Source organism: Leptosomus discolor, chromosome 5 (genome assembly GCF_034619465.1).
Source record: "Leptosomus discolor isolate bLepDis1 chromosome 5, bLepDis1.hap2, whole genome shotgun sequence".
In the NCBI taxonomy this organism is placed as follows: Eukaryota; Metazoa; Chordata; class Aves; order Leptosomiformes; family Leptosomidae; genus Leptosomus; species Leptosomus discolor.
In genome coordinates, this window is record NC_141395.1 from 23,318,018 (window position 1) to 23,343,229 (window position 25,212).

Here is a 25,212-nt window from a genome sequence, read left to right on the forward strand (position 1 = left end):
TTTTAATGCCATTTTATTTAATTTTATTTTTACTTTGTGGGAGAATGTTTTCTGTTATAATTTTTTGTATTTCAAATAAAGGTTTAGTTGTTCTGAGTTTATAATTCTTGCAATGTATTGTAGGAGTCGTATTATACTATGGTGATATTTATTTGGTTGTCGTGTTTCACCTGTTCAAGTAGTAGATATTTTTGTATGCATCTGGTTTATAATGAGTAGTTAGTAGAGTAACAACAGACTACAGTACCTTATTATCCTGTTATCTTGTGACAACACTTACAGTGTATCTTTGGGAGAATAGAGGTAAAATTTTATTCCAAATAAAAAGGTATCCCTTCTGAATGTGGGATAGTCGATAGGCATGCACCCATTAATATAAACTGGTTTAATGTATTTGAGAGTGTGTATTTGGGACATTTGGAGTTTTGTTGTTGAATAATCGACAAGTACACTTGCAACTTTTCTTCCCCAATTAAACTTTTGCACAGTGGACAAAGTGCCCAGGCATCATGCCATGTGTCAAGGAGAACATTTGAAATACACGATCACATATTGATGTCCATGTTAGCTGACCACATCAGCGAGTGTGGGTTTTCAATATATTTATAATACCTTCAGCTGTGGTAAGAACAAAGTACTGCCACTGCACTCTGTAAAAGAGCTACTTTTGCTTACAGTGGCAGCTTGATTGCTACTTCTGATGGCCCAAGAGTTGCTGCTGCAGCAGATTCTATGCTTCCAGCTTCCAGACATGAGTGCAAACCAGACAGGAAGTTTGTAGGATGCTTTGGCCTCTTTGGATGCACTTATACATTCTGCAGGTTAGATGGCCCGGAATTTTTTTTTTTTTAATTGGACAATTATTTTTTTCTTGTGAAGCAGACCCTAGGAAAGCAGTAGATGATGAGTTTGTTGATTAAATTATAATTAAAACATCACCAAACCAATCTGGCCCTCTGTTAATCGAGCAGCTCCACTTCCATGGAGACACTCTATTTCCCTTTGAAGCAGGCAACTTCCATTGGGGTACCTAGGTCATACAAAGAGTTTGATCTGAGCCTTGCTCTCCCAACTCTGCCTTGTTACTTACCTATAATTTAAAAAAAAAAACCAAAACAAAAAACAGTAAAAATTTGCTTGCATTGAATAAAAGCCTCTACAACCTTTCAGATATTGGTAACTAAATGTACACTGATCAGTGTGCAAAGAGACAGTCGGGTACACTTCTGAAGCAAACCCCGTGCAACTATTTCATTCATTCTGGGGTTTGGGGCTCCAAAAAAGGTGCGTAACTCGAATCTCCTGTATATCATGGAATGTTGTAAACGGGCTGTCTATGAAGCCAGGTCTGCATGTGGAAGTATAATTTCTCCATCTAGACATGATAAATGTATCCAAAGGAAAAGAAGGAAATTACAACAAAATAAAAGCAAGATGTGGAAGAAACTCTTCTTCTGGTAAAAAAAAAAAATCATTTTTACATAGTTTCAAAACATGCAATAGGTTAATTTCTTAATTTCTGTCATATACAAAATGTTTAGTTACTTCTGTTTAAACAAAAATACTTCCTTTTTACTAAAGAGTAATTATTCATATGGGTAACTTGCCACAAGATTGCTCTTCTGTTTGTATACATATGACATTTTTCAGAAGCGGATTAACTATTATGTTTCAAAAAAATTATGTTTCAAAAACCAGCTCTGTTTGGATTGTAGAATGTTTGAGTAATGGAAATATGCACTACGTGTAGTTGTAGTTTAATTTGGCAGTGTCAATAATCCTTTTGAATTTAGTATATTTCCCAGTTTCGATGCTAGCATAATCTTTTGTGATGCATTGTTTTGTTTTTGGTGTCTCTGGCAACCTTTAGGCCTCAGTGCCCTTTTTTTCCCCTTTTTTTCTTTTTTTTTCTTTTGTGTTTTTTTTGGTTTTGTTTTAAGGGGGGGCAAAATATGTTATTGCCCGACAACTAAGTCTGAGCAATGAATACTCTGATGAATTGTCATCCTGAATTCCCATGTGAGTTAAAGGCAAATTGATTCAAATATTCCAAGTCGATTACAAATTTTAGTCCCTTCAATTGCCTTTGGCCAAGATTAAAAATACCTCTTGAATTTTGTTCTGTTGCCCTGCTAGGCAGGACACATTGAACCCCGTTCCTTGTGTCTTGTTGCAAATGACAAGAGCAACATTAACTTGGTTATACTCAAATCTGTGACCAATTCTGCAAAACTACAGCTGAAAATACTGTCCGAAATCAACATTAGATCATTTTTTTCTCTTGTCGTTCCTTGCTGTTGTAACTTATTGACTGTTTTGCCAAGCCTTGAACGGTGCAGCTTCTAGCCGTGCAAACTGCTCTAAGCAGGCGCCAGCTGGAGCGTCACTTCTGACTGTAAGCTTTGGGGAATTTACCCACCCTACTTTTTAACACATCGAACCAAAAAGGATCTGGTATTTTATAAAGCTTTGTTTTGTTCTTGTTACTTTTCAGTGTTAATGCTCTCTCTTTAATGGTACAAGATTTGAACAATTTGAGCTACCCTTGGCTCTACACGAGTTCTGTGGTTTGTTTGACATGATGCCCTTCTTTTTGCATACTTTCCATTTTGTGATGTGGTAGTAGAAAAAAATATTAACCACTTTTAACTTATGTCTTAACAGGTTCTGTGACTGGCTGCCACGTAATCTTTTCTTCATGCAGTCATATCTACCTGCACAGGCAGTCAAGCAATCAACAGCGAAGATATTTGTTTCTTCAGGGACAAAGAAATACTGCTTATAGTATAGTTTGGCCAGCCACAGTTTCTCCAGCTCATCCAGTTCCTAAGGTACTGCAATTTCTGTTATCTAATCTGTTCTTCAGTCAATACAGAGTTCAACTGCAGGCATGATCAAGTGTGTGTGTTGTCCAACAGCTGGGGGTTTGGATCAGCGTCCTATTGCTTGGTCTGGTATTTGAAATAGGAGCGCTGGTGAAAGAAGTTTTCAGCTGCCTACCATATTAAACACAGTGAGGTATCTGGTTATCAGGGAGTTTAAACCTGGGGCTTGTTCAGTTATGTTAGTATAAATGTGGAATATTCATCTGTCAACCCTTAACACTTCTGGGTCCAGATTCTCATTTTGGACAAATATAGACAGTCCTACCAAAAGTCAGTAGGAATCATTCATGATCATCTGAGTCCTTTTCTGTATAAATCTCTAGCAAGCTAATTATAAAAATGTTTATATTTTGCTGAAGGTTTTGTTAATTGGTTATGTCAGATTTAGGAAGAGAACGTACAATACCTGCTGGTAGCTGCCCCACAACCCCACTGCACATTCTAAACTCACCTTTACTGTGTTTTTTTCTCTTGTAACATATACTTTTATTTTTATTTACTTTAGAGCCAAAAGGAACTTTTTCATGCAATTTTAACATGTGTTTCACTTCTGGTTTCCCTTTTCTTTTTTTTTTTTCCCTTTTTTTTTTTCCCTTTTTTTTTTTCCTTTTAATTGGAGCAAACAGATTAGTTGTTTAGTATCTTTCCTTTAGCCAAAAGAAAACCAAAGTACCCTTTCTAAACAGTGCTTTTCAGGATGTGTATTAGTACTGTATTAGTACTTTTTTAAATTTTACTTTTCATTTCACTATAGCTTTCTTATGCAAAATATAGAGTATTTCTATGGGCCAGAAATAATAAAAAGCTGTTAGATAGGAGAGCAGTTAAGGATGCTGGATGTAGGGCTCTTACATGTAAGAGGCGCTGGAAGCTCTGTGTACAGGGAGAACATAGGGTTGCATGCTTTGTATATTTTCAAAAGTTTAAAAATTTTAGAACTTACAACCTTTTTTTCTGTGTTTAGATGCTTCTTTTAGGATAAAGAGGGAGAAATATATTGTCATACTGAAAAGTTGTCTTCACAGATCAGAGTTCTCAGGCTGTCTAAAGATCAGTCCAATTCTTCAACACTGAAAACTTGAGGGCAAAGTTATTACTTTATACAGAGTATGCCAAAAATCCCGTTGAAATAACATGGGGGTTTTTCAAAATATGGGTGCAAAACTGTATACACAGACATTTGTATGTATGCTGCTTTGGGCTTCTCACTTAACTTACAGGTTGTCAGGGTCAAGTCTCAGCAGTTACTAGATAAGTACCCTCGAAGGGGAAAGCGAGGGTGCTGCTGTGCATGGAGTTGCTAATCCAGCAAATGGTGGGTTTTTTTCTAAATTAAGTCCCAAACTACTGCAATAGGTTGTTGTTAAGGTTGATATGCCATTAATTTGAACGAAGTGTAAATCTGAAAATCTGTTGATGTAAGTCCACTAAAGATAGTTTCACTTTTTATCGGAGTAGAAATTAAATACCTGTAGGAGTAACAATAGTCATCTTATTTGAAGTCCTGCTAGAGCTAATTGGTTGCCCCACTCGTCTTTACTCCTACACCCTGCTGTTGCGTGGTCTTGTTGTGTGCAGCTCAAGTGCCCACTTTGTTTTCTGCTTGCCAGCTTGATTCTGTATTTTTTGAAGTTAGTACAGAACTCCACCTGGGGCTGCTGTGGCAGAGAATCAGCCCAGCTGTGGTGGGCAAAGAGACTCCTCCCCAGCCAGTGAAACAGCCCAGGCCCCTCTGAGAGAAAGTACATTTCCATCTCTGTGCGAGATGTTACCATTATCATTAGTTTGTTGTGTTTATACATGTGTTGTGAAATTGTTGTGGATTTCAGAAAATCAGAAATGAAATTTCACCTCTATACGAGGGCTGATAAATTTATGTGTGGAAAAAATGAAGTTTATTACACTTTCCTTGACTCAGCAAATACCCTTGCATAACATTGTAGAAGGAAAAATTTGGGCACAGCATATGAAATACATTGATAAGTAAAAACCTCTAAATTAAAATAAGTTAAATCCTGAGGTTCTCAGTCAAAAAGCAACCTCATGGAAGTTGATAGGAGTTTTGTCTGAGCAAGAAATGGAGGATTTGATCAGTTTTATTTTTGAGCCTCCTTCTGTATATTTGTCCCATCAGTTCCAGTGCTTAGATACCTTGTGCAGAAAATGTACCTCTTTGCAAAAGAAAATTAAGAGGGTTTAAGTCTCTTTCTCACAATTTCAAAACTTGTGACTGTCTGTGCTGGAAGTCAGCTGCAGTATCTGGGGTTTCAGCACTGGAAGGCTAACAGACTGTATAAGTCAGTAGTAACAGGCAATGTTAAGTTCAAAAGGGCAGTGGAAGAAATACTGAGGCAGCCTTGAGGGTTTGCCCTGATGGCTTAGGAAGGTCGATACTACGACAGAAAGGGCAAGCTGCCATGAAGCAGGAGGCAGTATCTGAGAAAATGATCCCATTGTCATGCTCAGTTTTCTGATCTTCATTTTCAATCCTTTTTCTCCAAGCACATAAAGAAGCCAGACTATGTGACGACAGGCGTTGTACCAGACTGGGGAGACAACATAGAAATTAAGAATGAAGATCAGATTCGAGGGCTTCGTCAAGCTTGTCAATTGGCCCGTCATGTCCTGCTTCTGGCTGGAAAGGGCTTAAAGGTAACAATTACACAAGTCCCATAATAGCTTGAATGTCTTTTATGCTTTCACTTATTGGGTTTTTTTTTCTACTTTTATTTTTTTTTAACTTTCGCTTAATTTGCATCCAATTTTAAGTTAGATCCTGAAAAAAGAAGGATTTATTAACTTTTGATTCAGTACATGATATGCCTGTTTAATTATTTCTGTGTTTTGGACCTATATAGTACTTAGAATGAGTTGCTGGCTCAGGTGTAGTATCCCTCTCTAATACCCTCTGTTCAGATTATGCCAAATGAGGTGAGTTTCTCATAAGGCCCACACTACATTTTTTCCTTTCCTTTCATGGCTCATCTTCCTCGTATGTCATGCTTTCATGCTCCACATGTGTGCAAGTCCAAAGGGCTGGGCTGCCTCCTCTACTCCTGTCCATCCTTTGGCCCCTCACTGTCCTGCAGGGTCTGGCATGACTTGTAGAGCTGTCATTGGGAAAAACAGCTGCCAAATTCCACACAATTTTCCAGAGTGCATTGATAATAAAGCCTCATGGTTTCCGGTAATGTTTCTACTGTATGCTTTCTGGGAAACCTCCCAAGTTAAAATGTACTGGGAGGAGCCTACTAACAGGTTTTGCAGATGAAGGAGTGCTTTTTTAGCCTTGCCTTGGTATTACATGTAATAGCACACTGGATAGGGTAAAATGGGTTGAGTAGCTATGAGATGCAGAGATAGATGGGGACTGTAGGTCAATGCCATTGATTTAAAAGGGGGAAAAATTATCAATTTACCATGCATTTTTATTTCAGCTATCATCACACTGTCCCAGAGGTTTAATTCTGGAGCTGCGGTGGCCAATAACAAAACTGCATGGAGTGTTAATCTTACATAGGCTCGTGTGTGTTTAACTTCTTTATATGCAATTATTTCCCAGTACAGTAAAACTTACTGAAGTTAAGGGTGTATACGTGTTTCTGAAGGATCAGGGTGCAATGTGGGTTTTGAGTGAGAGCAGCTTTTCACTTTGGCTGTTAGCATGTGTAAAATACATATGTGTGCAGCTTATGATGCAGTTCATAGTATGTGCCCAAATCATACATAATAGCAAAATATTACATACATGTAACAAAAGTTTTGGAACAAGAAAGTGTGTAAAGTAAGAATTATGTGACCAGGAGCTGTGGACTGGGAGGGAGGTGGCATGTGGGGCTGTGGTGCCAAGACTGCTGTCTAGGTCAGCTGCAGACAGGTGGTGAGCTCTGTTGTACACCAGTAAGTGTTTGGCCAAGACTCCTCTGACTGGGAGGGTGCTCCAAAACCCTCCCTCATCAACAGCGAGCGTCTTCTGCTTTCCCGCCTGATGCTGTGTGTGGCCAGTTTATACCCACTTGTTCTTGTGCCAGCATCACTCTAATTTAAACAGCTTCCTGCCTTTCCTTGAGTCTGTCCCCTTCACACAATAATAGAGCTATTACAGCTTTCAGTGTACCAGACTAAACAAACGGAACTCTTTTAGGCTATTCTCATAAAGTAGACTCTGCATTCCTATTGTATCTGAAGAGTCCCATCCCTCTACCTGTTCCTGTTGTCTTGCGGAACGTGCCTTGCACACAACCCTCCAAACCAGCTCTCTCCTGTGCTTTAGCTAATGGCAGTAACATCCCCCAATATAACAAAGGTGCATTATAATGCATTGATGCAGAGAGGCAACATTTGATCTGAGCATGGTTTTGATATTTACTTCCTGTGGGACTTAAGAATACAATGTAGTATTACATATGATAGCATTTCCTGGGTTTGAGTTAAAGATTTGGGAATAAAACAGCAAATTCTATGACTGACATGGAAATATTTTATTAGATACCATCATATTGCCCCATCCCAAATAAGGTATGAGGTGCACAATAGGTGCCTCCTCAACCTTGCCCAGCTAGCAAAAGCTCCTTTAAAAGTAAAGAAGATGCTGTTAAAAGCAGAACTTTCTGTAGCATGTAAGCTTGCCATGCAGGGAGCACAGATCTGTCTGCTGAGTGTCCAAAAGCCATGTCGAACTCCTTGAGCAGAGCAGCAGCAGACAGCACCCAGTCTGGTACACAGCAGTTCAGTTTGTCTGTGGGCTGAATATGATAGACGGGTGAGCGAAGGAGGGAGCAACAAACCTGTGTTTATCCAGAACCAATGGCTGCAGTATCCAATACAGACCGTGTGCCAAGGCTGTGGCTGCTGCCCCAGCGCAGAGGCTGCAATGGCTACTGCAAAGCAGGGGGGTTGCACAGTAACCCCAAATCCTGGTCTTGAGTGGGCTCATCACTCCTCATCTGCCCAGCCATGTTTTCGTGCTGAACAAGATGCAGGCTGAGCAAATAGACCTGGTTTTAACCTCAGCACAGTACGTTAGTGCACTTCACTGTATTCACTGTGCATGATCACTGAATGTTTCAATATAGGGATAAGCATCCCTCCTGCACCGCAGCCTACCTGTATTCCATGTTACTAAAAATTCCTCTGAAATCACAGCCACTGTAGTGGATGTGTATGAAGTATGACTTTCAAAGACTCAAAACTCATTCAAATCAAAATCAATTTGCAAAGGAATCCTCAAAGGCACTTCTTCTCAATGAGGGAGGTTTCCCTACCAAATTTCAGATTTTAGCTCTAACCATTCCAGAGGCAGAGTTGATCCGAAAGAGACGCGAGAAGAATGTTATTTTAAGCGTATGCATTTTCCACTCCACGGATACTCAGAAAATGGCTGAATGATTTATGAGAGGGGTTTTTTTTTTAATATGTAAAATTGTGAGAAAAAGATGAATCTAGAAAATGTAAAGCATAAAAATTAAGATTTCTAAAAATGATGGATAAGTGCTTGTAGATTCACTGTGATCATCCAGGCTATGGCAACTTTAAGTAAAATATCCTTGAGATATGAAGCCAAATATTTAAATCTTTCATAGAATTAAAGAATACTTGGAAAACAATTTCATAAAATACACAAATACATTATGATAAATGTAATAGGCAGTTACAAGAATTAAGATCCTTTCTTTTACGAATAAAAAGGGAAAGTAATGTTGTGTTTTAAAGGACTGAAAGCACTGAAACCAAACCTTTCTGTAGAGCTACTGAAACAAGATGCCATGGAAAATTGCTATCTTTGAGAAAGCACATGTGGAAAAAAGAACGGAAAGGAAGTAGACAGTATTTTAGGTTTTCGAGGAACCTTTGAGTGCTCGTTTCTACTGCTTGCTTTATTTAAAACCTTTTTCTCATTAAAAAAAAATGTCCAATATATCAATGAAGTATATCAGTGTTTTGTATCAAAGCAGCGTATTTGAAACATCCAAGATTTCATTGAAATGCTTGGCTGCAATAACATTCGGTAAATATGAGAAACTATCTTTGCTTTTTTAGCAGGATGTTATGTTTGATATTTTAGGTTGGCATGACAACTGAAGAAATAGATTCCATTGTTCATCATGAAATAATCAGACAGAATGCCTATCCGTCACCTCTGGGCTATGGAGGTTTTCCAAAATCTGTTTGTACTTCTGTAAACAACGTGGTATGTCATGGTATTCCTGACAGGTATTTCCCCAATAATATGCATTTTACCACCGGGAATGAAAATGTTAAACTGGAATTAATAAATTGTGTTTAATATTGAACATACTTCGGCTTAACTAGATGTTGTATGTAAATGTATTGCAGATGCATATCATGTTACTGCACCATGCTGACAGATGTTATAGAAATGTGTGTGAAATAGAAAAAAAAATATTACCCTGTTTGTCCAGACACTAAAAAAAATAGTGTAATGCCTTTAGAGTTTATAGAAAAAAGCCCCAAACAGTAGAGTCTGATTTTTATTTTTTTTTTTTCCCCTCCAGCAAAATAAGTATAGGGTAAGGAATAAATATATTTGAATTTATGTGTGGGGGTTTTTTTTATTTGCAATACATTCAGCTACTCACAAAGTAAAATATGAACCCTAGTGAGAGAAAAAGAATAAATATAATGGTAGATTTTTCAGGTGTTGATATGTTTTTTCTGGTAGTTGTTTCTCATTATTTTATATTCAGCTACACTTGTTCTCTAAGTAGTGAGAGCTGAACATTAAAAATGGTTATTCTGTTTGCCTCTGCCTTCCTTCATCACAAAATATCTACCCCCTGTTTTTTTATGTATGTGTCATTAGGTGTTTATTCTTATATTCCCTTTGTTGGGAACTGTCTGTCACCATTATTTTTTTTTTCTGTTTATGTTTCAGTCGACCTCTTCAGGATGGAGATATTATCAACATTGATGTCACGGTGAGTAATTCATATAAAAAATAGTCTTTGATCAACTTTAGAATCACTAGTAGCAACAGGAAGAATAGTGGATTGGAGATGGGGGATGCACAGATGGATGTGCTGTTTACTTCTGAGCCAAGGCACAAGCAGCTGGTTTCCTTTTTTGTTTTTAACTGTGTGTTTATTCCAGCTAGACCCAGGCCTGACTTGAATTTAGGACTGGAATCAGATGCACTGAGATCAATGTTGGCCTAAGTGAAATGTCAACCCAATCCTGCTATGTGTCATGTTTTTGAGAAGGTGTAATTGTTATTGATCCACTGTGTAGTTAATGCAGAGCACCACAGTACTGGGCAGCAGCTGAAGATAGATATGTATGAGATGAGCTAACATGAAGAAAGCCAGCATTTTTCCTTCACTCTGCCAAGATTGATCTTCCTCTTCCTGCTGATTTTGAGTGGGGCCTGTCATTATCTTACTCTGTCATTAGAGGCTACATTGGCCTGTGTATGTCAGTCTATTTGGACAGCAACTCTTTTGCTAGCAGTGTTCCCTACATTTATTAAAATCCCCGAAGGTAGTGTTGTGTTCCATTTCTGGTATAAAAGCCCTGAACCTTTTGCGCAGAAACAGAAATAGTGTGATATAACTGTGACTTAATATTTCCAGAGAATGGTCAATTATAGCTATTTAAATAAGCACTGTCTGGATTTTCTTAGGAGCAGGAAAGTACGGAAACTGGAAACCTAATTCTCGTTTCATTTATTAAAAAAAATATATTATTCATCTCTTGCAGAAGCTTTTTTTCTTTTTACTGTGCATGCTTTTATTTTCCCAAAGTGCTGTTTATTTCTAACATGCACACGGGCGTGTCTTGGATCCCACCATTATTTTGCAATAATATAGCACATACAAAAGAGTAACATCTCATAAAAACAAGCCTTTTTAATCGTTAAAGAAACTCTTGGCAAATTGATACTATTTTCCATGGGCCCAAATTTCAGGCAGGAGCAGAGAAATCTCCAGCAGACCTACCTCTGAGCATGAGCTTGAAGCTTTCTAAAATATTTTTTCTATTAAAATCAGGGTCAGTGACCTTCTTCCCATGGTATACTCACGTATGATCTAGAATTTGGTTTGGTTTGGTTTTTTAATCTTTCTAAAGTCTTTCCCATCTCCATACTTTCAAATTGTAGAATACTATCAGTTTTACACAGTGCGATCTGTCATTTTTAAAGTATGTTTTTGACATACATTTTTACTTTGGTGAACTGATGTAGCTTTGCTTTTTATTAGATTAAATCAGTTTGCAACAACTAAGGATTTAACATCTGATTTCTTTGTATCTCATTAAGGTTCATTTTATTTTTTTGTTTTTTACTGTCAGGATAGTAATGACGCCTTAGATTAAAAAAAAGTGTAGATTCATTTCGCAGATACTTTCCATGATAAACTAAACGAAACATTTTTATATTAACAAGGTGTGCATATCTTGTCCGCTCTGCTTTACAAATAATGGCTGACTAAGTGTTACTGGTCTTTTTAAGACCTATTTTTATTTCTTTTCTGTTTACCCTCATCAAATAAAATAAATCTTGACGTTTCAGTGAATGTGAAGATTCCTGCAAGGATGGGAATTGCTGATTGTCTAAGACTTTTTTATCGTTTAAAACTGAACTGTGCTGTGTTTGATAATTGCTCAGTTCCAAAATAGCTGAGGAAAAAATAGTACTTTTCAGTGTTGCTAACTCATCTTTTAGCCTATTTTTAATGAGCAAAACTGGGACATTTCACAGGTGGACAGAAGAAAAATCAAAGTAAATATTGCACAACAAATTGTTTACAATTGTGTACAGGTTCTATAAAATGATTAAATAATATTCTGGTTATTAAGTGTAAACACTTCGTGCTATGTACAAATTATTTGAAGAAAAAATCCGGTTTTGCACAATTAAGATGGTAGTATTTAATAGATGAAATACAGATTTTATTGGCTTGAATAATGTAGCCTTTAAAATGTATTTTGCTGTAGAAACAGTAGCATTAGCCATCACTGAATCCTCAGCATAGTGCAGTTTTCAGCCTGCCGTTACCAGGTTAATGTTTCTTACAAGTTGGTTCTTTCATTGACTTTTAAGGAATTAGTGTGCTACAATTGCTGTGGTTGTAGCTTATTAACGTCAAAAAATATGTAATTGCAGTTGATGGGCCGCAGTAAATATTATTACTATTTTTAAGCTCTTCTATGCTTTAAATCTGTATTTGCTTTTCTAGGATGATGATGTTTAATGCTGGGGTTTTGTGTATTGTACTTGCTAGAGCTAAAAATGAACTAGTTCAGTTTAAATGTGAACTACCTGCCCAATGGGCATTAGAATTAAAAAAAAAAAAAAAAAAAAAAAAAAATTAGTGGCAGTCTGGATTGACAGAAGTGTGTAGAGCGTGGGATCGTAGCTGTTCTCTGCCAGAGCAGTGGCAACATGGTTGGGCCCTTGCTGGCACTCACCTTTCTTTAAAACATTCCAGGCTTCTAACTGCCTGCGTATGCTTCACCTCCCAGCCTGAATACAAACCTGGCCTTGGGATAAACTGTCTGTAGCCAATTTTTTTTTTTTTTTTAGTTTGGGATCAAACAAAAAGAATGTGAGTCTGTCTTTCACAAATAGCTTGCCAGTGGCAAAAGTTCAGTGCTTCAAGCTTAGTGAGTTATTAGTCCTAGAAGGATAGTTGCCCACTGTTTAGAGGAGAAAAAATGTTTAGAAGATCAAAACTGTGCAGCATTATAATTTGTCTTTCAGTAGGGAAATTTGACTTGGTCTTACAATTATGTGCCTGCCTGCCATACTGCAGAGAGCTGCAAGCCCCATTTTAATGGTGCACTGCAGAGCTCCATGGTGCATAGCCAGGGTTTCCTGTGCCCAGGAGAGAGGTTCTGGAGACCTGAAGTTTAAAACCTATGAAATGTCAAGAAAAACCCAAACAACCCAATATGTAATTAATTCAACAGGGTGCTATGTTTTCAGCATGTGAAACTTTGCAGTGCCAGAATGCTACATTTATTCTCTTTCAAAATTCATCACTGAAAATCAGAAGTAAAATCCAATGTTAATGCCACATTATAGATTAAAAACGAGATTAAAGAAAAGATGCAATGGCTGGCAGTGGATTTGGCCCATGCTTTCTGTGGGACTCCTTCTGGACGCTGGTAGCAGTGTACACCTCTCATCCAGCTGTGCAGAGCATCACCTCAAAAACCCACCAGGGGATCCTGGCTGCAGAGGTGCGGGTGTCCCTGCCAGATGCCAACGGGTCTCCTAGTGCCCATGGCCAGGACCAGGGCTCGATGCCCTACTCCTGTGGGGTCCAAGCAAGTCCCTGGCCCCAGGGGCAGGTGGCCGGGGTGGGTGGGCACTCAACAGCCTCCAAGGCCCCCTTTAGCCCATTCATGGCCCCCACACATCTTCGTGCATACAACCCAGTTAACCTCACGTCCTGTAGCTGAGCAATGTCATCGTCTGGTGCACTGCTGGGCAGCAATGCACAACTTTTGCTTTTCTTGAATTTTTAATTGGCAACACTTACGCACCTTGAAATCTTTAATGCTTCTTTCTTTCCTGCAATATTTTGCTTTTCCAGTGTCTCATTCTCACAAATACAGCTTACCTATGGTTTATCTCTTGCAATATATAGCTCCTTCCTAAAAAGAATAGATTTAATTAAGGAGATGATCTGTTTCTGGATGCAAAATGAGAAAATGTCTTCACATTTCTGCATATGTTTAGGTGTATTACAATGGCTACCATGGTGACACTTCTGAAACCTTTTTGGTGGGCAATGTGGATAAATCTGGTCAAAAGTTAGTGGAGGTTGCCAGGAAATGTAGAGATGAAGCAATTGCAGCTTGCAGACCAGGGGCTCCCTTCTCTGTAATTGGAAACACAATCAGGTAAGCCTTATATTGACAAGTAAAGGGAGGGCTGGCAAATGGGACAAAGGTTATTGGTGGTTTGGTATAAAGCTGATGACATGTTTTATGATTCAAAACCATCATTTCAGTCTGATATCAGTATGTGAACTGCCAAGCTATAATGTTGTTCCTTGGGTAAGAGATTTTTTTTTTTTTAAAGTGAATTATACTAGAGTCAGCAAAGATAACTGTATAAAGAGTCAAAGATATTCATAAGATAGATTTAAATTAACCAATGTGATTTGCAGTGGGTCTTTTGTTTATTTTTTTATTTGTGTGTGAAACTACACCCTATCTCTCTAATGATGTAAGAAGGTTAGAAACGATTGTTTTCATTATATAGCAATAACAAATGTTACAAAGGAATTAGTCAACATAAGTAAGTCTCTGTTTAAAAAGAACAAAAATATTTAACTCAAGAGCTTGTGATCTTATAAAGAGCAGTGCATACTAAAGTCACAGGGAAAAAAGAGCTCACATTCAGAAATTTTTCCCTATTTTGCATCTCTCTAGTCTTCACCTAAATGTAGTCATGACTCTTATGCTGGCAGTTTTGAATAAAAATACGGGAAGAAGGCTTAGTTCTTTGAAGGTACCTATGGATTATTTTAAAATGTTTGCCAAAAAAAACAAATAGACATATATCGTATGCATTTCATTAAGCAATACTTCTCTGGACTATTAATGGTCCCAACATGCTATTGAATACATTCTGATTACTTAAAAGCTGCAAGGCTTAGTCACCTTGAAAGGATGCTGCTTTTTTCTCTTTGTAAATCTTCAAATACTTTAAGGAAAAAGGAGAACGGCAAAATATCAGTTAGACATATTTATAGCTTTAAAAATATTGTAACAGAGTCTGAATCAAACTTTAGTAAAACCTCTTTGGGTTATATCTGAGAAGCTTTTATTGAAGACTTTGTATAAAATTGTGTTTTTGACAGTTTTAAATTATAGGCTAACTAGCCTGGAGAAAAAGGATAGTGTCTTTCTGTTCTTTCATAGGAAATGTTGAATCAGACCCCTACTGGGAAAAGAAATTTAATGCATATCTCACTATCTTACTGTCCATGAATATAATAGAAGTGAATTCAAAATGTAGTTTTATTTTTGCAAATGGGATGAGTCGATAGATGCACCTCATATTTTTGAACACCTAGGGTTCAACAAATTTACTGGTGGTGCTCTTGCATTTTAACAAAATTTATTCTTGAGTAGAAGGGGGCACAGAACACTGGATTCTTATTCAAGCATTCTATCGAGCTCTGCATTCATGGCTGTGTCTAAAGGGCATGTCAGCCTTTGATTCTCTCTGAGAGGTAATTATCCTTTTCCTGTCACGGAACAACAAATGATAGCTAACTACAGAGGCACATTTGCAGTAGTCACATTCATCAACTGCAGAAAAAAAATTCAATTTAATTGTGCAACACAGCTGCACATAGGCTTTTTGAGCATTTCTGTTGTTCTCCCTGTCTTACTATTCCTCCCTCCAGATCTATTTTTTAAACTTTTTTTCTGGTTATTTTTTTCCCCTTTTTTGTCTCTTCTTCCATTTTTACTCTCTGTACTTTCTTGTTAAAGTAATTTTCCTTTGTGGCTCTCATTCTTTTTTCCCCATTGAAGGCTATGAATGTAGAAAATTATCACAATTACTCATATAATTGAGCCTCTTTGTAGCAAGTGCAACTCCAGTAGCCTTTCTCCATCATGAAAATGGTTTCATTATAGGGTTTTTCATATTCTCTGACACCATCTACACAGAGGAACAGGCGTGCAGATGAGATGTACTAGGAACAGGGTAGATCAGTAAGGTCACAGTAGGAATAATTAGCTCTGCTATGGAAAGAGCATCTAGGCCTTTTACTGCTACATAAATGTACTGTCCGTGGCTTTTAGTCACAAAAAAACTTACTAACAAATGGAGCTCCCGCCTACTACTTTGAAAAAAAGATTTGTATCAACACTACAATTTTCCATCATTAAGACTAATAACACAGAGCCTAGTATACATCAAGGGGAATAAAAAGAAAAATCTCACATTCAAGTGGCGGCTGGGTGCTGACCTTTGTTCCCTTTTTTTGTGTTCAACTTAACTCTTTACAAAAAAGAGCCACACGCCACACCAACATGCAGGTGAACTCCAGCTAGTGCTAGCAAAGCATGGCATTCAATTGGAAAATCTGATAAATCTCCATGCAGGATAATGCATTTCATTACAGATTCACTACATTAATTCTAGTTGTATTAAAAAAAAAAAAAAAAAAAAAAAAAAAAGAAAGAAGAAGAAGAGAATTGAATGTGACATTGGATTTTTGCTGTGTTGTTACGGAGGTCAGTTTACTTGCAAAGTGTAAATATATAGTCAGTGCCCCCTTTGAAAAGCAGATTAATCAAAGCTAGTAGCTGTTCAAAACTACATATGAAATAGCAGGTCATTAACTTTATTTCTCAAGATTTTATCGTGTCGACGATTTAAATGTGATGATTTGTTTAGAACTACTTTAACACTGCCTCTGCTGAAAGATCGCCTTGGTTTGGTGAAGCTGTATGTTTCTGGTTATTTGTCATTTGACATTTGCATGCAGACAGACTATATAATACCTACCTACATAAAAATCTTAAGTTTCAGAAGAGTTAGATATCATAAATACCTGAGAACAAGCACCTACAAGCTGAAAACATTTAGGCCCATCAGAATGGAAATGTGTCTAGGTTTCTTCCAACAGAATTATTTTGATAAGGCACTCAAGTAATATGCAGAACATATCTTATGCACAAATAATCAGAACATTTCCTTCCTACAATAGGTTTGGGAATAATTATATCGCAGAGGTAAGTTTGCATTCAGTCTTTGTTATGGAAGCTCAATAGCTGACACTGAGTATTTCATGTATAGCAGTTCCCTATCCCATCAGCTACCAGGCGCAAATAAAAGATTGCATGGATTCATGAGTTACTTTGCTTAGAAAAATGAACCTTTGCTAACCTGTTCTTATTGAAGGTGGTGACAAAACTGTCGGTCAGCTCCAGTGCAAACAGAATCGGGCCCTGTGTTCCATTTTCTTCTACCATTTCTGACACTTCTCTTTCAGATGGAAACAAATCTAGTTTGAAATCTACTTTTCAGACAGTGAGTTTAGAGACATGGAAGCGTCGTGAGTGTACAGAGCTAAAAACCATGAAGGTGATATTGTTAAATAAACCAATTTCCAACTCCTAGGAAAAAATAGTAGTGATGAAAGCATTAATAAATGGTTTAAAGTGTTTAACTCATAAGTATATGTTTTGATATTAATTTAGAACAATATAAAGCAGATTTTTAAAAAAATCTGTTTCTATCAGATTATGCACATTTAAACAATAAGTGGCTCAGGGAAAATAAGTCATTTTAACGTCATCTGTGATAGATTTTCCTTGACAGCTACTGTAAATTACAATTACACCGCTTCTCTTTGCACTTGAGAGTAAGCATTGCAATAAATTATCTTTTATTTCAATCCATCATGTCTGCTTTCAGTAACAGAGAACCTCAAATAAAAGTTCAGCACTATTGTAAGAAAAATACAGTAATTTGTGTTGCAGTTTGAAACTAAAATGTACCTTTCTTTCAAAAAACAATTGTTGGCTTTCAAAAATATTACTAATTATACCTCAACATTTATTGTCATTATAGGGAATTCCTGAACTTGTGCATTCCCTCAGTCTAGGATTACTATTTAAGAGAAAAACACCTTAATATTTTCCCAGTAGAATTTTGTAATTTCTCATATTAGATAATACAGTACTATTCAAAACAGATATTTTTATCACAAGCAAACCTAGTTTAGGCTGATGCTGTTTTCAAGAAATTTTTTTTTAAAAAAAAGGTAATATGCCATTCAGTTGTCATTTTGCTAACAATATAGCTAAGAAAAACATGATCACTTCTAATTTTAAAAAAAAAAGTATTAATTTGGATCCCTAGGTAAGAAAACAATTATCATAGGTCTGTTGTCTCTTTCAGTGTTTCACTGCCCAGAAGCGTAAGACAGATTTGTTTAGCAACTTCAGCCATTCATGTCATGCTGCTTTGCAAGACTGTTCTCGATAAAGTTTCATCCCTGGGGAGAGAAGCTGGCACTGCAGGAGCAGTGTCCCTAGCTGTGAATGAGTTCACCGGGATGTTCAGCGTGGGTAGCAAAGCAGTCTGTGCCATCTTGTCTGATCAGCCAACTTCTTCCCTTGTGCCACCAGAAAGCCCAGAGAAGCAGTTGCTATCAATGCTGAAAATGGGATTTTTTTCCACTTTACTTCTTCAGTGAAGGCTGAGAATACTGGACCAGACTTGCCTTGAGGAAAACGTGACAAAGTTTGTTAAAAAGAAAAGAAAATGCAGGTTTGGGGGGTTTCCTCCCCAAAAGAAAAAAAAAAAAAAAAAAAAAAGGGAGTTCCAGTCCTAAGAATGAACGAATGTTTTTTCCCCTGGAGCTGGGATGCTTGTTATCCCATAGGTACTCCTAGAGGCTATCTGCACAGGGCCAGCCCCCTAAGGGAAATTCTTTCAACCTGCTTTTCAGCTCTTAGCAGGAGGGATTTCTCACCCAAGAGCTCCTTTCAGGGGAGGCTCCAGAGTATCGGGGAGAGCTTTGTAGAGAGTCAGTCCTGCCTGTTGCTGCTTTGTGGCAATTCCCCTGTTGGGCTGCTGGCAGGACAGCAATGCATGTCTCCACGCTCATCCCTCCTTTCAGGGAATTAGCTGTCTGGCAACATGGGAAGAGGGTGCTCAGGAGGGTACTGGCACCAAACTCTCCTGTCTCTGTCCACTCTCAGAAGCATGATACCAGCATATGAGAGACTCTGCCTATGGGTTTAGGTAGACAAACAGCCTGGCCCTCAGTAATGTTCCTTTACTAGCATAGCTGCTGCCGGCCTATCCCGATGCCAGATACTTTGCCTGGCTTTGCCGTCAGCAAAAGAGGAGCAGCAGTGCAGGTACTCTTGACTCCACAGCCACTGGGCTGGAACACATGGTGGCAAAACATAAAATCAAGTACTGGGCTCATTAAATTATTATACTTTTAATCCTGCCCAATTCACCTCTGCCCAAGCATGCAACATGGCTCAAAGAATAAAATGTGTGATGATAAATGTTGTCAATGGATATTTTTAGTAATGATTATTCTGAAGAACCTTTTTTTTTTCCCTTGATGCTGTCAGTGTGGTGTGGCTTTGCTGCCCCAGCCTTTGCTCTGGAAATAATTTGGCTGGGGCACACCCCGCGGCTGAGTTGAACTGGCAGACTGGCACATCCACCCAGCAGTGCAGCTCTCCTTTCCCACGGCAGATGCCAGGCAGCCCAGCTCAGCCATGCCGACTCCTGCCTCCCACCTTCGCTGCTTTCCTGCTTGCGATCAGGACTCCTCTGGCTGCCTGATCTCATGCTGCCTGTCTGCAAGGAGCAGCGTGTGGAGTTGGGGCTGCAATCTTGTAAGGTTGCCTTCCAGGGAAAGCTGGAAAGAAAGGCCACTGCTGACAGATCCTGAGCGGGGCAATAAGGCAGCGAGACCAAAATGTTGAGCCGCTGTCAGCAGCAAATGGCAAACTTGTGCAAAAATGTTCCACTCCATGGCATCCTGAGTTTTTTATCGAATTCCGCAGCCTGGGAGTCCTGGAGGCTGGAGAGGCTGACCAACATCAACAGTTCAATTCACACTTCTCAAAGCTGTTTCAAAGTCCTCCCTGCCAGCGTTTACAGCCAATATGTACATTTACAGGATTACCTTTGCAAGTTGTAGCTGGAGTTAGTAGCGTTGTTTTTTTTTTATGAAAGCTGGGTATTTTACCCTTAACTCCACAAGGTTGTAAGAACTCACTAGGATTTTTTAAATACTCCAAAGTAAAGCTAGTAGTTGTGGAGTGAACTTCCCCATAAGGTGCTTCTGAAGCACATGAAAATACTAAAACCAGACTGAATGTGGCTGAGTTTCATACCTGCAGCTTATTTTCTCCATAGGTTTTCTGTGTGTCACTTCAGGTTCATTGGCCACATTACATTTTATGTAAAGAATACCTGAGCTCTGTATGTAGACGTTATTAAGTGGGAAGGAGGAGGGGCATGGACGTCTGTCAGTACAGATGTCAAAGCCCTGTGAGCTCCGAGATCCCCTATTTTGATTACAGACAGTGACTACTGAAGTACTGGTGCCAACAGAGTTGTTTTCAAGCTGTTTGGCAAGAAGGTGGCAGAACTCACCATTGAAACGCACGAGAACCACTTCTTTCACTGTGTGAGGACAGGATACTGTCTTAACACTGCCTTTTGTGTGCCCCTGTGCTCATGCACCCGATGCCCAGCACACAGCTGCTGCTGCTACTGCCACCCTCCTTGGCAGCAGCTGAGTGCTGGGGTGAAAGCTTCCCCTCCCCGCAGGAGAGTATGTAGCTACGGTGCTTGCAAGAATAGCTGCACAGAAAAAAGCTTTCTGTCTTACTACAGAAGGTGGATTTTTCTAGGGGGAAAATGGTGTAATAATACAAAACATCTCAAAAATTACCATTCTTTTTCAGTGGTCAGGGATGCTATGTAAGGACATCAGCGAAGCTGAATAGTCAGTGGGATTGTTTATGCTTTTGCAAAAAGACTTGCAGAAGAAGGTGAAAGAAAAGTTTATCGCATGTTGCATGGACAGCTTCTCCCATCTCTCTTCAGAGAATCACTTCACCCATATGGGAATCATTATCTGCATTGCTCTGGGCTTGGTCACCAGAGATCTTCCATTTTGTTTTGTGTATGTTTCTGAGTAATGTGGCTTTCTAACTCCTTCCCATTCCCCATACTTCTTCCTTGGCCTTCAGCGTCATCATAGCCAGCGGGCCAAGTCTCTGAACCAGACATGGGTGACATGATAGAAAGGCAGGGGGAGAAAGTCTTTTCTATCTGTAGTAGGATTTTTTGCTGCATAAACCTTCATGGGTTTTTTTCCACATAAATTATGTATAAGGTAAAAGCCTGGACTTTGAATACAACCAAATGAGACCCAACTTCTAGCCTTATCGGTAACCCTCTTTACCAGTACTTCAGCGTTTGGAGACAGCTAAACTTGAAAGTTCCATTCTTCTCCAGAATTAATGAAAGAAATGTGATGAGTCTTTGTGTCATGGCAATGGGTAGGTAAAAGCTAATATACAAGTCCTGTTAAAACCTGTTCTTGAGGTCTGAATGCTGCAGCATTATTAACCATTGACCCAACTCTTCTATGTCATTGCTGTTTTGCTGTGGTGGATCACCATGTCCCCCAATTGCAGTGGCATTAAATTCTTGGACAGTGAACCACGGGCACTGGAGCCAGCACTGCAGGGTCTGTGAAGCCTGGTGTGCAAAGGGATTACTGCCACAGCAAGCTGAGGCCACTTTGCACCTGAATAAGAGCCTCCCCATGGGGTTTAACATGCTTTAATTGCTGGGAAAGCTTACAGGTTTATTTGAGTTTCTTAACTTTGCCACTTTTCCACTTGTAGTCAAACTCTGAGAAGGCATTTGTTCGGGTGTAAACATAGGCAAACCTGAAGTTTTTAAATGCCTATCTTGATTTAAAACAAATTCAGCTTTTAATATTTTAGGCGAAATCTTTTCAGGCTAAGCGTCTTCCTGTCTTGCTACTGTTTGATTTTAGAAATAGCATGGCAATGATATGAAGGGACAGAGGTAACTTCTATGTCATTTCTAATCCACTTCGAGGTCCCCCGAAATCTCTGCACATTTCTGTTTCGGATGTGGGCAGCCCTCCTGACTGAGCTGCCTCAAGTTACCCCCTCCACTGCTGCCTCCACCACTGCTTGAGTAAGGGCAGAGCCTGAGAGTGAAGCCTGCAGGCATAGAGTGGCCCAGCGGCCAGAAGACACCCCACATATCTCCAGGCCCTCCAGTTTCTAGGGATCAGGATAGAAATTTGCTTTCCCAACATGGGATAGGGATCAGTGCTGGGCCGTGTTCCTGCAGGTAGCTCTCAGAGACGCTCCTGCCTGAGGCAAGCTGTCACAGGACAGGACAGATCTCCCAGGCAACTGAAATGCCAAAATTGTTATGATTTGATTTTGCTACTGTGGTGATAGGTTCGTTAGAAATATGTTGTTAGTTAGTGTGAAACTCCAGGTTTGATGGAGTTTCAATACATTTTAGTACTGAATGTTTGCAATATTCTGAAAGGGAAGCAGTAGGGCTCTTAACTCTCCCTGTTGACAGCAGGACCCTCTTCTGCAGAAAACCTGGTGCAGGCAGTGAGTACACAGCCCAGCACGGGCTCTGCACCCAGGGAGGACTCAGCAGAGACTGTAGTTTGGTGGTGTGCTGGGGCCTCGGCTGCACGAATTGGCTGCCATTTAGCTGTCCCATGTTAAAATGAGTTCCCAGTGTGCTCATGGAAGAGGTTACCTTCCATCACACAGGAAGATGACACGCTGCTGTTTTGCTTAGACAGCAGGGCTGGCACAGGAGCTAACAGCCTCCACTGGCAGGCATGTTAACTCTGAAACCTATCAATGGCTCACCAGTGCTAGCTCCGATGGCTGCCATCTTTTGGAATGGGTTCAAAGTGGTGACTCGGCGCTGGGGCAAGAGTGAGAACTTGCGGGAGCTAGGTGATGCTGCTGCCGTTGCAGGTACCAGTGCAGTGGCAGGGCCCGGGGGAGGTGGTGGTTGGGGTATGCTCCCTCACACTGTCTTCTTTGCCCCCGCAGCTCTGTGGCACAGCGGAGTGGCTTCCAGGTCTGCCCCTCCTTCGTCGGCCACGGCATCGGGTCGTACTTCCACGGGCACCCCGAGGTGTGGCACCATGGTAAGCGGCCCCCGCCGGCCGGACCCGTCTCCCCCCGCGCCGGCTGCACCGCCGGCGGCGAACTCACCCGAGGAGGGCAGTACGCGAGCAGAGGCCCCCACACCCACGCACGCTGCCGGTCCCGGCGCGGATGCCGGGGGGGCTTCCCACGCTTGGAAGCTGGCGGACAGCACCGGCCTCGTTTTCTGAGAGTCGGGCGGGTATTTTGAGGGACAAATCCCTCGTTTAACGGAGTTTTCGTGGCAGATGGGCCCCGCGGACCGCCTCCCCGTCCCGCTCCGGGCAGCAGCCGCCGTGTCCCGCACCCCCACACCCCGCCCGCGCCCTAACCACGCCGGCAAAGTTTGTCACGGGCAAAGAAGAAACTCCGCTGGAATGTTAAAGCCCCCGGACCCGGCCTGGACGGAGCCGCCGTCGGGGCGGTCCGGCTGCGGCCGGGGTTGGGATCGCTTTCGGCGGCGCTCCCGTTCACAGCGGGGACCGGCGTGCGCGGTACCTGCGAGCCAAAAAGGGGTTTAAACCAAGTGCTGGTTGCGTTTAACCTTAAAAAAAAAAAAAAAAAAAAAAAAAAAAAAGCGCCTCAACAGCCATAAACGCATTTTTATTTTCTTTTGTAGCCAATGACAGTGATTTGTTAATGGAAGAGGGAATGGCGTTCACAGTAGGTTAGTAACTCCCTGCTATGGTTTTCTCTAAAAAAGCACACACAGAGCAGCCCAGATCCGTACCGCTTCTTTATCGGGATATAGAAATATCTGTGCAGATAGGCGGATGTCGGCGACACTGACCCCTTAGGAAGCGAATTAAAATACCTTTTTTAAAAAATGTGTTAAGGAACCAATTGGGTGAAATAACTTCGAAATGACAATATTTAGAAAATGAAATGTTCATTCTACATCTTATTAGATGACATGTTTGAAACGTATTTTTGGCGAGGCGGAGACTCTGCCTGCACGCTTGGGCTGTGGGGGACGAGAAGGACGCGATTGTGTCCCCGAAGCCGTGCTTCACCAGCGAGCAGCCCGGTGCCTCATTTGCTGCCTGCCAGAGCTGCTGTTTTGGTTTGGGGACTGCAGCGGCGGTAACCAGTTAGAGCCTCGCCCCGCAGCCTGAACGTGCTAAATACCAATCATGGAGAGCTGCTGGGGGAAAAGCCCTCTTTCTCACTGTGTGGCTAAATGGCGCGGCAATTAGAGGGAAATAAGAAAATTGTTGTTTTGCTGATTTAATGAACATTTTAAGCTGGTTTTAAAAATTCGAATATTTAAAACTATCTGCTGTTTGTAAGTGTGGTTGGTGCTTTGGTTATTATCCACGGGGTTTTAATTAAAGCTTGATTAAAATTCCCCGCTTTTACAAAAGAGGAACGGGCAACTTCCTACCTTGGCATTTCGTCTTTCGTTCACACTTCAGTTGCAAGAGTGCCGGCCCAGGGAGGATGGGACCTGTGCGGAAGGGGAGCTACCTGTGGGGAAACACCCCCCCCTTTCTCGCTTGCTTCACAGTCCGCACCGGAGTGCAACTAACTTTAGATACGCTTTGGGTTTTTTTTGTTGCAGAGCCAATAATAATGGAAGGATCCCCCAAATTTAAGATTCTGAAGGATAAATGGACTGCAATTTCTGTAGACAATAAAAGGTGCCCGATTTTATTTTTTTTATCTTTCCTAAGCTGTGGAACTGATCACTGAGAGCCAGGAAAAAAAAAAAAAGAAAAAAAAAAAAAACAAAAAAAAAGGTGAGTTTTACAGGCATGGTGGATGCATTTGCCCCCTAATAACTGCAAAATGTGCATTTCAGATCAGCGCAGTTTGAACATACCGTTGTGATTACCTCAGAGGGAGCAGAAGTCCTCTCTAAACTGGTGGAAGAAGTCTAAAGATGGAGCAAGGAGTGGAGGGACTTGCTGTACTTCTGGGATTTCCAGTTTCAGTCGGGACAGAGAGGGGGCTTCTGTTATTTCTGTGGGGAATAGGTGCTGCGTAAGTTGCTGCAGGGGACAGAAAAAGCAGCTTGAGAGGTCAGCTCTGGACATAGTCCTTTCTGTGTGTTACCTGGTGAGTATTTAATAAAAGTCCTTTGGCTTGTTTGTGGCCCTGGAAGCAGCCAATTACAGCCTACAAGTGCAAAGGGTTTGGGTTATTTGGGGTGAGGGGTAGAGAGCGGGTCCCCTCTCTTCCAAATCCTATGTGGGACAAACACGTATCAGATGACACGGTCTTTGTTCAGCTGAGAGGACAGAGGAAAGTTGCATTTTCCCTTTATAGCTGAGCTATGGAGTCAATTTGTCTTCACTGCGATTAGCACAGTGCCGTTTTCCAGGCTGTGACTTCTACTAGGATGGAAAAAAGTTTCCTGAGGGTGGCAGGCAGCAGCAACAGCCTCTTGCCCCCGCAGCTTTCCCAGCAGCAGTCCCCTCCTTCCTGTCTCGGCTAATTTCTCTTTGCACAGCACAAAAAGTGATTAAAATGAGATGCGAAGCATGCTTCTCTGGAGATCAAAAATCGCCCTGCTTGAAGAATTAGCCGGTTTGGGATAATCACTGCTCTGCAGTGCCCACGTTAGTTAAGGGAGACACTCCGCAGCTTAAGCGTTTAACAGAAACGAAAGAGTTTGCGGTCTGGA

General features: G+C 40.5%; 1 protein-coding gene across 1 annotated transcript; it reads left to right on the forward strand.

Moving 5' to 3' along the window:
- The first annotated feature begins 1,982 nt into the window (after positions 1 to 1,982).
- Positions 1,983 to 24,466, forward strand: METAP1D (methionyl aminopeptidase type 1D, mitochondrial). The gene is made up of 10 exons (XM_086465968.1): positions 1,983 to 2,019; positions 2,665 to 2,831; positions 5,388 to 5,537; positions 8,950 to 9,098; positions 9,781 to 9,823; positions 13,588 to 13,751; positions 22,491 to 22,588; positions 23,206 to 23,253; positions 24,148 to 24,226; positions 24,388 to 24,466. The coding sequence occupies exons 1-10, from the start codon at positions 1,983 to 1,985 to the stop codon at positions 24,464 to 24,466; spliced, it is 1,014 nt and encodes a 337-aa protein (XP_086322094.1).
- The last annotated feature ends 746 nt before the right edge of the window (positions 24,467 to 25,212 follow it).